The following is a 12,481-nucleotide window of genomic DNA, read 5'->3' as shown; positions in this document are numbered from 1 at the left end:
GTCAGTTGAACATCCGACTCTTGATTTTGGCTTACGTCATGGTCTCATGGTTTGTGAGATCAAGCCCTGCATTGAGCTCTGTGCTGACAGCGTGGAGCCTGCTTGGGATTCTCTCCCCCCCCCCCCCCCCCACTCTGCCCCTTCCCGGTTCGTGCGCACTCGTGCGTGTGTGTGTGTGTGTGTGTGTATGTGTGTGTGTGAACGCGTGTGTGTGCACGTGCTCACTCACAAATAAACTTAAAAAAAAAAAGAAAGTCCACTCCTGTATATCTTTCCCATTTACCCCTCCTATCCTAGAAGTCTCCATTCTTTAGCTGTTATTTTCTACCTTCCTAATTGTCCCCTTATCCAGATTCAACTTACTGCTATTGTTTTAGAATTTAAAATTTCTTTTTCTTTCTTTCTTTCTTTCTTTCTTTCTTTCTTTCTTTCTTTCTTTCTTTCTTTCTTTCTCTTTCTTTCTTTCCTTTTTTCTATATAGTATAATCTACTTACTATTTTTCTTTTGATTGACTCTATTTTAGTTAAGTGAACTGACTATAAAGGAAATCTTTTTACTAACACCTTAACAGGAAGACCAGTGCCATCTGACATGGATAGACATCTGTAAACATGTATGTCTGTGATCTATAAAAATAAATCAAAATTGCCACAGTTATTAAATTCAGCATAATACTTACTCTAGGGTACAAGGGGGAAATTAATGAATATCCGGGAAGTGTGGAGAGCATATCAGCACTAAACTGAGGTCTTTTTTTCCCCTTGATGTGACCAAAGCATAGAAATAATCAAGAAAAGGAAATTCCTTTTTATTCTGTGTTGTAATGAATTCAAAGCATCTACTCAGCACTTATGATCTTCTCTCAAGTATTTGGAGCACACTTACCCTTGCTGTCGTCCCTGTCCTAGGTCACTTTTTATTTTGTGGGGAAGCCAGTATTGCTTTGAAATGGAAGTCTGTCTGAAAATGGAGAGTTAGCACCTGTGTGGGAACCCCTCTGTGTTCTACATTAGCTCCATCCACATCTCTACAAAGGAGTTTGACAGTAGTCTCCAGTGCATGTGTCCTTCCTGGGTTTCTGGCACTGCTTTGTTAAGGGCTTTCCAGGTGTGATCTCCTTCAGGCGTCAAAACAGCCTTGCTGTGTAGGCGCTGTTACTGACATTTGACCAGTGGTGGAAACTGAGGTGGAGAGGGGTCAGGTAACTTGCCCAAGGTCATGCTGCCGTGAAGCGTCAGAACTGGATTCCAACCTAGGTCTGTCCATCTTCTGAGCTCATGGCTCCGAAGACATTGTGTGTTTTGTAGTAAGTACTTTTGGTTTATTTTGTTTTGAAACGGCTCTGTGTCATCAGTGGTATTCCGAAAATGGTGACGTGGTAGTTTGGGGAAAGTTGTCACTTCTCACTTCTATAGGTAAACACGACTGACTATAAGCCACGTTCAGAGTTGGGGCAGGGGTGCGTGCACGTAGCATGCTGTGTGCTCTAGTGAGGAATACACTAATATGAAAAATGAGATGAATGTTTCAGATTGTACAGTTCCCTAATTATGCTTTTAATTATTCATATAAAACAAGTAAAATGACCCCTGACAGAGACATAAATGATTTAGGTAAAATCAAATATTTATAATATGCTGTTGAGTCCCTGGGTGTATCGTAACAGATGCACTCAAAGTGCTTTGGCTTCATTCTTTGGATGCAAAGTGGTAGGTATAGAATTGATAACAGGCTGAGGGTCATCAACAGTATTTAAGACAATACCGAGCTAATTCATATGTATTTTGGCTTTAGAACTAAAGGCATGTGATTGGTTTAATGTATTTTATCTTCTAAAACCTCTTACTGAATTTTAGGGGTCACCACATGACAGTCCCTGATAGTTTCTGTGTTCTTAAGGATTGAAAAACAATCAAGGGGAGAGTGAGATTCCATGGCATGTGAAAATTATATCCACATTTTAGTTTGGATAAAGTTTTATTGGAACATAGCTTTACACATTCATTTACGTACCGTGTGTGGCTGCCTCCGGCTACAGGGACTAGGTTGGGTTGTTGCAACAGGGACCAGAGGGCCAACAGAGCCTTAAATATTCACTGTCTTGTCTTTCACAGAGAAAGTTTGCCAACCCCTGCTAAAACATGCCTAACATACACCAAAGTGAGCCAGTGCTGTAGCGTGTTTAATCAGCGCAAGAAACACTTGCTTTCACTTTGTTTCATCTTTTAATTCGCTGTCCCACTAATTGAACATTTCACTGTATATTTTTCAGAAGTTGGAGAAAAATTGTCCTTTGAATGCAATAAAAAGGGATTTATATGCGAAGGTTTCCTTTACTTGCTTTTAATGCTTCCTTTATATAGAGAAATACTGAAACTAATTGTACTCTTTTAGAGATGGGTCATTAGTCTAGTCCCTATCTTTTATGGAGACCTAATTCTCATGCAGGATTTCTCTCTGAAGCTCGAACTAGGATCACTTTAGGAAGAAGAGACAGTGAGAATACAAGAGCTTTTCTGTGGCTTCTACAAGTTTGGCTGTTCACAAACCATGAAGTATATTGGTTGGCGTCTCACCTGTGTTTAGCACCCGATAAGTGTTTGTTGAATGAATGAACGAATTCACTTTACAAAACAAACAGAAAAAGGAATGTATCACTTACAAAATAAAATCCGTTATGCATTTGGATATTACATTCCTTTGGGGAAAATAATTGTTACGCTAGTATAAATCCAATGTTTTTGCTCTCAATTTCTCCTTCCTGTGTTTCAAGGAAGAGGGCTATGTGTTGGAAAGTTAGGGTTTAAATTGACTAAGTTTCCCTATGTTATGGAATTCTTAGGTGTTCTTTTGGATGGGCCAAGTAAAATTTTTCTATACATGGAATAAAAAGAAGCATCAAATTAAATATGGTTATCTGCAATAATTTGAGTGACTTAATGAATACAATTTTCCCAGCATTTTCCTGTGCACCGTTATCAAATACAATGAATATAACCCTAACTCTGGCTGTGTGCCCACTGATATTGCCTTAAAATTGGAATAAGCTGCAAATTTTATTTAACGATATCTTTGCCTAAATTTTCTAATTAAAGAGTCGTGCCTCTTACATCTGTCTTCTCATATGTTTTTCCCATCTCATTCCAGACCTTGAACCTTAGGGTAGCCCCAGGAATCCAGGCGTACGAAAAGAAAGATCTCACTCTCCAGATAATTTGGGTTGTCAGGCAGACTTAGACAATTCTCATTCAGAGCGACTTACTCTCTTCCTGTCTCCATTCTTTTTCTTTCTTTTCTTTTCTTTTTTTCTATCTATGAAATGCATAAGAAATTCTGAGATCATTCCCTGGGAATTTTCATGGTTTAGAGTGAACTGGTGCTTGAGAACATTCTGCAGCTAGATTGTGCTAATTTATTCAAACTAGTGTTTTTGACTTGTTTTTCAAACAGGAGCATGAGGAAATAATTCACATCATGCAATCATGGACTTTATTTGCAGCGGCGGAAGATGTCATTCAAGTTTTGTTTTGAAACTCACTTTGTTTCCCTTCCCTTCCGTTTTATACAGTTGCCATCCTTCTAAAGGACGACTATTTTGTCAGTGGTGCTGGCCTGCCTGGCAGATTCAAAGCCGAGAAGGTGGAATTTCACTGGGGCCATAGCAATGGCTCTGCAGGTTCTGAACACAGCATCAATGGGAGGCGCTTTCCTGTGGAGGTGAGAACAAGATGTTAAGTGTAGCCCTGCTTTGGGTCTTCACGTTAATGAGGTGCTTTGGGTTTACCCCCAGTGACTTTGCAAATCAAACTTGCACCCTCCATACCTTTGTCTCTGGCAATCTTTTAAATGCAGCATGACACGTGTATAGCCCTCCACAAGCTTCTCATCTTTGTTTAACTGGAGAAGCATGGGGAAGTCCCGGGCCTCATGGTTTGAGGAGACACACCCCCCCCCCTGAAGATTTTTCAGCCATTTGTTTCCTGTGACACAGGTGTCTTTACTCTGTTTCTGAAGTCCCACTTTCTAAAGGTGAAATTCTCTATGAAACTCAGGGGACTGTTTTCACCCTTTAGAAAAGAGAAAAGTTAGTTGATGTATGAAGCGGAGTCTCAGAACCTTTTGTCGGTAGGGCAGTTGTTGTAAGGTTTCTTTGCTCCTGCCGGCTGTCAAGAAAGAGACTGTGGCCATTGGTGGTGTAACTCGCAGATAGCATTGCTGGGATCAGTGATGACATTTTGCCTTTCCTGTGTCCGTTTTCTCAAAGATTCATGCTGCTAGACAGAAGAAAGGTGTGGGTACCTACAGTAAATGGTTTGTATCTTTTGGGGGAGGGCGGGAGGGAACAAGTCTCCAAACTCCTTCAATAATGTTGGGTGGGGACAGCTCACCCCTTTTATTGCTAACTTGATTTTTACTTTTCATCATGATCAAGTCTGGTGGCTGTTTGGCTCCCCATGTGGTAAGCTGTACACGTTTGTGGAAAGACTGAATGGGCTCAAGCCTCTGACTGGATTCTTAGTGTTTGGCACCTTCTATTAAGTCATGACCTACTTTGATAATCAGATGAATACTTGAGATCCCCTTCCATACAGGGAAAGTACGTGGATATACACACAGATTTGCATATCGTTTATAGGATTTCGTCATTCACCTTAGCTCCTCAAGCCCATTTCTGGGCCATTTAGGCATCCTTGAAGCTTAAGTGAAGAATCCCTATAAACTGAGAGAAGCAGTAGTATTTCTTTTTTCGAAGATGCTCATATTCGCATATAAAAGTGTCTCTTATCAGTGATCTCTGGAGAAACCAGACAACTATTCTGAGAAAATGCTTCCCGTTTTTTTCAGCTGACACATTTTCGGTATTAAGACCCTTCTATCTGTGGGGCTTCCTGTGCTAGTCACACGTGTTAAAGAACTCCTGAGTAGGGTTTCTGCTTAATGGGCTCTCCTCCTCCTTTATACTGAATGAATCATTTCTTAGAAATCTTAGCTTTATTTGTACTTGGAAAACGTGATTCCTAAAGGCAAAATTACAGCGTCCTTTTAAAAGTTTGGGGTTTCCCTTCTGTTCTTGCTGACCGCAGCGTGAGTTGAACGGATGGTTTGTGTTCAGTTGGTTTTTCTTTAAAACCTCTTTGTCTTAGAATTGTGTTGTCATTTATTTAGCTAGTGTTGTTGGGACAAAAGACCTGTGCTTTGAAAGATTGAAAACTTATTCTGGTGGCTGCCTTGGTAGAGAAGAGCTCTAGAGATAGGAACTGGAAACTTCTGGGCCTGGCTCTTCCTCCTGGTCCATTCAGATTTGGAAAAATGCATGGACTAGATGCATTAAACTAGTACTACTTTATCAAACTTACTACTTTAAATGAATATTTCAGTTTTCTTTTACTCAAAGAGTGCCCTGAAATTCAGAAGCTAATTAGAAATGGCAGCTACAATGCACAGATTTATTATTCCACCAAGTTGTTTGAATTTATTTCTGTCAATCGCTTCTCGGCCTTTTGGCTAAGATCAAGTGAATTTATTTCTGTCAAGTAATGTCAGATGGTAAGGCTGCCTGTATTAATTGGGTTCCTCATTGAGGTCCATCTGGTTCGTAGCTTGTTTTGTGTTTTGGTTTTTGTTGTTGTTTTGTTTTGTTTTCAATGTGATAAACGTGTTAAATTACTTAGTGGGTATATTTGGAGGAACTTGAATTTCAAGAGGTCAAAGGTAATGGGATCGGATTTAACCTTAAAATATGCAAGGAAAGTTGCTCACCTTTGCTTGAAACACGTCTATAATATTTTAACGTTAAATTGCTTTATTTGAGCTCTTTATCAATAGGAACGCTCTCTGATGTTCTTACAGTTTGAACATCTCGGACTTGGTTTATTTTGTTCCCTATAACTATATTGTTTTCTAAGAAATTAAAATGAAAGTAAATAATTGTCATGTATCCTGTAGTCATTTGTCAGCATGGGGGAAATTGCTTATCTGCCTTGCATACAGAGCCAGAGAAGAGATGTGGTTGAAGATTGCAGTGGGATTGGTTCTCAACTAGAGACCACGTTCCCCACCCATGGGGACATTACGCATTGTCAGGGGACGTTTTTGGTTGTCGCTGTTAGGGCCAGTGGTATGCTACTGGAATCTAGTGAGTAGAGGCCAGGGATGCTGTTAAACATCCCATTCATAGCACAGCCCCCAAAGAATAACGCCACCCAAAATGTGGCTGTTAGGAGGCTTTGAAGTAGAGAAAGTGGTCTGTTTAGCTGTAACTGACCTTCCTTCTTTTCCCTGTGTGGCATCATTGTAAGTACATTTGAATATTGAGGACTTTGTGCCTGAGAAGTCCTTCTATCCTCTTGTGGACTTTAGAGAGAAATGTACCTTGCCTGTTCGGTGAGAACATTGCTGGTCCCAGTTCCTTTGGGCTCCGCTGGGATCTAAGTCACGACCTCAGGTATTTATTTCAGCAGCTGCCTCAGTGCTCCAGCCCCGCAGGCTGAATTGTAAGCCTGTGGCCCGCAAGAATCGGGACCTGCTCCCTGAGGCTCAGTTGCAACAAACCCAACTTTGTAGGTTTTGCTGCCCACCCCCCCACTCCCCTCCAGGAATGCCTTGAGGTCACCTACAACAGCTTCCTACACATCCAGAAGTCAGACCTCCCCACGTTGTCCTGGCTGGAGTCCTGGACTTGGTCTCGGAATTCCTACACTTGAAAACATCCTAATAGAAAAATAAATGGCCTTGTAAAAACGAAATAAGAGCTCTTCAGTAGCCACCAATCATTACAGCTCAGTGTAAGTTAGGGAACAAAGTCGGAATCCGATTACAATGCCATGCTTGGGAGGTGAGACCCAATTTGGATCCTCCCATGCCCTCACCTCCTATATATATGCAGCTTTATTCTTTGCCTAGCAGCAAACTTTACTTGAGTGCCTTCTGTCACATAAGCACTGGGCTATAAAGGTAAACCGATAAGTTGGGACCCCTACCCTTAAGGTACTTACACTCTGGTAATGACACAGAAATTGAACAAGCGGTCACATAAGTAGCTGTGTGATAGCAGTTGGGATATTGTCTCTGAAGGAGAGGGATATTTTGTCATGAGCTATGGAAGGCCTCTAGACAGATATTTATTAAGCTACGAGGTATTTATTAAGTGATATTAATTAAGAGAGAAGAGATAAATTGGAGCTAGCCCATAGAACAGGGGCATGCAAAGGCCTGAGGCAGGAGATACTTGGTAAGTTGAAGGAATAAAGAGAGATCATTGCGGGTTTCAATATTCAGGATGGTGCCCCCCCCCCAGATGTCCCCTCAGTAATCCCTGAAACCTAAGAATATATATATTACCTTATATGGCAAAAAGGATTTTGCAGATGTGATTAAGTATTCTTCAAGTGTAAAGGCTCACAACATTCCAGTGATTAAAACAGTGGTATGTCCTGTTCCAGTTCTTCCATGGCTACACAACTTTGTGTTACCTCTGCAACCACAGTTATCTATATCAGCTTCTACCCTATCCTACGCTTTCCCTTTGCACACTCTCATCCCCTGTTCTGTGATTGGTAACTTAAATAAAGGTTCATGTAACACTAATAGGATTGAATCATGCAGTGTTTCTACTAATAGCTGAAGTTGGAGTTAATGCAAAGAGAAATCTCCAGATAAAACCTCTGATAGCTCCATTAAAGTGGAGGTTCATTGCATACTTGTTGTGTAAGGTAATTAAAATCTTGTTTATTACAATAAGAGATCGCAGGAGTTGTTGATTCAGACTTATTGGTACTTTATGAGTTGGAGTCTTCAATAAGCTTCAATGATCCAAACTGATTATGTGTGCCCTTTCCAAGGAAACTCACAGCTGGTTCATTTCGGCACTGCTTAGAGCATCTCGGCAAGTGAATGGAAGAAAAGGCATTTTTCCTAATACACACCACGTACACATTACCATATGGTACAGGTCTACAGTCCCTTAGCTGAAACCCTTGAGGCCAGATGTTTTAGAATTCAGGATTTTTTTCGGGAAAGGTATTAGGGTACGCATGCTATACATATTACTGAGGACCCTAGTCGGGTCTGCCACTCTACTCCTTGAATGCGTTAATTTTTCTGGAGCATGGAGGTGAATGAAATCTCAGTATTCTAAATGGCTCCATATCTCTTCACTTCGGGTTTTACCACCAAATTGGTTTTGCACCCGAATCATAAATAACTGTAATAACAAAACACCTTTGGTCTTGCAAGCTTTTGAGATTTCATCACCACTGATAACTTACGGGCCTGTGTTTTAAAAACTGGGTCCATAGCATGGCACCACTGGTTTATGTTTCCAGGAGTGTGGGTTAGTTCCAGCCATGACACAGACACGTTGTCACCTTGGTGGGCCCAGTGTGTGTAGGAACGATCTGGTGTTGGTAAACGAGATTCTTAGAGCTAAGTTTTGTTTAGGGAGCAAGAAGTCGCTTGTTTTAAGCTGACCTTGCTCTGTGATCTCTTTCCCCCTTTAACATTCTGCCTGGGGGCTCTACCTTGGTCTTCTCTTGTCTTCCCTCTGTCTGCCCAGCTTCCATCTGCCTGCCTAGAGTCAGGCTCATGTTCTGCCTTTTATTTTGTGAAATGGATCTCGGTTCTTCCATCGTTCCTGTTACTTTCTGGTTAGACGGTTCTCTTTCTGTTGGGCCCTCAGATTAACGTCCTAGGTGATGCGCATCGGCCTTCCTTCACCCAGGTGAGCTCGTGCACTTGTGACCCACACAGAGGCCTGCCACGTTGTCACTCGCTACACTCACGCAAACATGGCAGGATGCTACATGAGTCAGATGTGGGCCTGTCCACCAGAGGCTAAGTTCTCATATTGGCCCCTGGCTTCAGTAGTGTGATTTTCTGATTTTTTTTTTTAATGTTTATTTTATTTTTGAGAGAAAGACAGAGCATGAGCAGGGGGAGGGGGGGAGCAGAGAGAGAGGGAGACACAGGATCCAAAGCAGGCTCCAGGCGCTGAGCTGTCAGCAAAGAGACCAACGCGGGGGTTTGAAATCATGAACCATGAGATCGTGACCTGAGCCAAAGTCAGCACTTAACCAACTGAGCCACCCAGGTGCCCCAGTAGTATGACTTTCTAGAACACAGACTAAATGTTCACTTTGGCTCCTACTCCTTTATGTAACCCTTATTTTCTGCTGGAAATAAATTTATACACAAAATGCCTTCTTGAAGATGTATTTTAAATATTAGCATATTAAAGACATTTGAAGAGTCTTCCACTGGAGAAATGTATTCACCTTTATTTAACTCCATTTTCCCCCAGACTTTTATAAGCCCACTGTCCCACTCCTTCCTCAGTTTAAGTTCAGCAATTTGGTAACAATTCCCCCTTTTTTGGAAATGAGGTTTAAAATTTTCTCCTGTCCTCCTTTATTCCCTATTCCTGGTAAGAAATGGAGTCCCATTCAAGTAAGTTTTTCCAGAAGACACTAATGGCGATTTTTATTTCTCTTATCTTAACAATTATAAAACCACCTTGGCTTGTTCATAAAACAATGGTCATTATGAACCTGATAGTATCTTGCTTCGTCTGTCATTAGAGCTATCATTAAAGGAAGATTGAGACATTTTCTTTTTTTCATTTTTTATTTTTATTTATTTTGGGAGAGATAGAGAGCAAGCAGAGGAGAGGCAGAGAGAGAGGGGAAGAGAATCCCAAGCAGCTTCGGTGCTGTGGGCGCAGAGCCCGATGCAGGGCTCGAACTCACAAACCATGAGATTGTGACTGGAGCCAAAGTCAGGAGTCAGACACTTAACCAGCTGAGCCACCCAGGCACCCAGAGACATCTTCTATGAAAAATAAGTTTTGCCACATCATGGTGATTCTTTCACCCTGCCTTGTACTTTACTGAAATTCCCGGAATTGTGCAGTTTCTCTGAAACGTTGGTTTGTGCGTTGGAGAGTCCTTTGTGGATGTGTTCAAGGCAGTGCCTGTTTTCCTTGTCACTCTTCCTCACGGAACATTGGAAGTGTCAAGGAGATTGTCCCTGGTTATCTGGTGTTTGCTGCTCCATGGTGTGGCCAGTCGGGTTTTTCTCTGTAGTGACTGCCATCAAATGGTGAGGGAATTGGTTAAAATTTAATGAATGACTTTATGGAAATACAGATTCCATTTCTGAGCAGAATGTTTCATCCTTTGCTGGTGAAATACTTCATTTCCATCTGGCTGATCTTTTATGTGTCTATCCTGTGTTAATTAAGAAGAACATGGGAGGAGGCCCCAGGACTTAGAGGATGCTCCGTGGAGAAGTGAATGCCTTGGTTGTACAAAGCCAGAGAACTGATTTGGCGAAGCAGAAAAGCCTTGCCCCTGGCGTGGTAAATGTCCATAATGTCTGACAGCCCTCATCACACACGGTGTTCTTTACATGTGAACTTGGCTCGGGGCTGTTTGATGGTGTGTCAGTGACACATAGTGTGTTGATACCTGGTTGAATTGCCCTGAGAATCACAGAAAGGCAGAGGACATCGCGAAAAGAAAACCCAGGTAAATTGGAGATAATTTCAACCTAGAAACTTGATGACTCTGGCAGAGCCCTCAGACAACCAAAAAGAAGGCTTACGGTGTTGGTGCTGGTGGTTTTGATCATAATGATGATACTGTAGACACCATTTAGTAAGCATTACCTGTGTCAGCAACATTCTAGATATTCCTCCTTTAATTTTCTCACCTACCTTATGAGGGAGGTGCCCTTGCTGTGCTCTAAGTTGGGACAGCTGAGTTTCTGGAGAGGTAAGTGGCTTGGCTGAGATTTATTGTTAGGACTTCAGAATCTAGGCTCCAGTGTCTACAAAATCTTAACCAGCATTCCTTTTATTTGATAAATCATTTTCTCGTTGTTCTTGCCATTGATTTAGGTTGTTTTTAGAATCACTGATGCAGTAGAAATAATTTTGTTGGAATCTTAACTGCTGTTTATTGGATAACAGGGAGGAAAAAGTATCAAAGGGCTTTAAATGTTCCGACATGGCTGAACCACTGGTAAAACATACAGAGAGGAAAGTGAGAGAAACGGAAAGTGCCATCAGCTCTTTGCCTAGAGGTATTGTAGAAAACACTGGATTTTGTGTGGATTGGCCACTTCTGTCTATTTTCAATCATGTAGGGCGGCACTTGTCTGATAGAAAACAGAATGGGAGCCATTCAGTGTACTTTGAAATTTTTGGCAACCACATTAAGAGAGGCAAAAAGAAACAAGTGATTTTATTTGACTTTACTAACTTACATCATATAATTTATGTTATATAATAATAATTGTTAGAAAATCAATTAATTTTTAATTGATTTTAACAATCTATTATTGTTACCCTAATACATTATAATATTACTATTTCAACATGTAATTGATATAAAAAATTATTACCAAGCTATTCTACATTCTTTTTTTGGTACTTTCTTTGAAATCTGGTATGTATTTTACACTTAGACTGGCCAGTGATCATATGCTCAGGAACCACATGCATGTAGTGGCTCCTATGACTAAAACATGTACACTTAAGGGTTCCAGACCACACTAATGGAGTTTATTTGTTTATTTTAATTTACACCCAACTTAGTTAGCATATGGTTTCAGTCAGCAGTGGTTTCAGGAGTAGATTCCTTAATGCCCCTTACCCATTTAACCCATCCCTCCTCCCACAACCCCTCCAGCAACCCTCTGTTCTCCAGTCTCTTATGTTTTGTCTCCCTCCATGTTTTTATATTATTTTTGCTTCCCTTCCCCTATGTTCATCTGTTTTGTATGTTAAAGTCCTCATGTGAGTGTGAAGTCCTATGATATTTGTCTTTCTCTGACTAATTTCACTTAGCATAATACCCTCTAGGTCCATCCACATAGTTGCAAATGGCAAGATTTCATTCTTTTTGATTGCCGAGTAATACTCCATTGTGTGTGTGTATATATATGTATACATACATACATACACACACACACACACACACACACACACACACACACACACACACCACATTTGGGCTCTTTCAATACTTTGGCTTTTGTTGATAGTGCTGCTATAAACATGGGGGTGCATGTGTCCCTTCGAAACAGCACACCTGTATCCCTTGGACAAATGCCTAGTAGTGCAATTGCTGGGTCGTAGGGTAGTTCTATTTTTAGTTTTTTGAGGAACCTCCATACTCTTTTCCAGAGTGGCTGCACCAGTTTGCATTCGCACAGCAGTACAAAAGAGATCCTCTTTTCCCTCATCCTCACCAACATCTGTTGTTGCCTGAGTTGTTACTGTTAGCCATTCTGACAGGTGTGAGGTGGTATCTCATTGTGGTTTTGATTTGTATTTCCCTGATAATGAGTGATGTTGAGCATTTTTTCATGTGTCAGTTGGCTATCTGGATGTCTTCTTTGGAGAAGTGTCTATTCATGTCTTCTGCCCATTTCTTCACTGGATTATTTGTTTTTTTGGTGTTGAGTTTGATATGTTCTTTA

At 41.0% G+C, this 12,481-nt stretch overlaps 1 protein-coding gene across 4 annotated transcripts in view; it reads left to right on the top strand.

The window, feature by feature from the left end:
* The window catches only part of PTPRG (protein tyrosine phosphatase receptor type G), a 718,534-nt gene that overhangs the window by 425,288 nt on the left and 280,765 nt on the right, over nt 1-12,481 (top strand). For all 4 annotated transcript variants that reach the window (XM_058726333.1, XM_058726331.1, XM_058726330.1 and 1 more), the window contains one exon: nt 3,570-3,718. In XM_058726333.1, coding sequence (XP_058582316.1) covers nt 3,570-3,718 — 149 coding nt within the window. The remainder of the gene's footprint in view (nt 1-3,569; nt 3,719-12,481) is intronic.

The sequence above is a fragment of the Neofelis nebulosa genome, chromosome 4 (assembly GCF_028018385.1).
Source record: "Neofelis nebulosa isolate mNeoNeb1 chromosome 4, mNeoNeb1.pri, whole genome shotgun sequence".
Taxonomy (NCBI): domain Eukaryota; kingdom Metazoa; phylum Chordata; class Mammalia; order Carnivora; family Felidae; genus Neofelis; species Neofelis nebulosa.
Note: the sequence above shows the minus strand (reverse complement) of the source record. Positions and strands in the feature narration are given on the sequence as shown.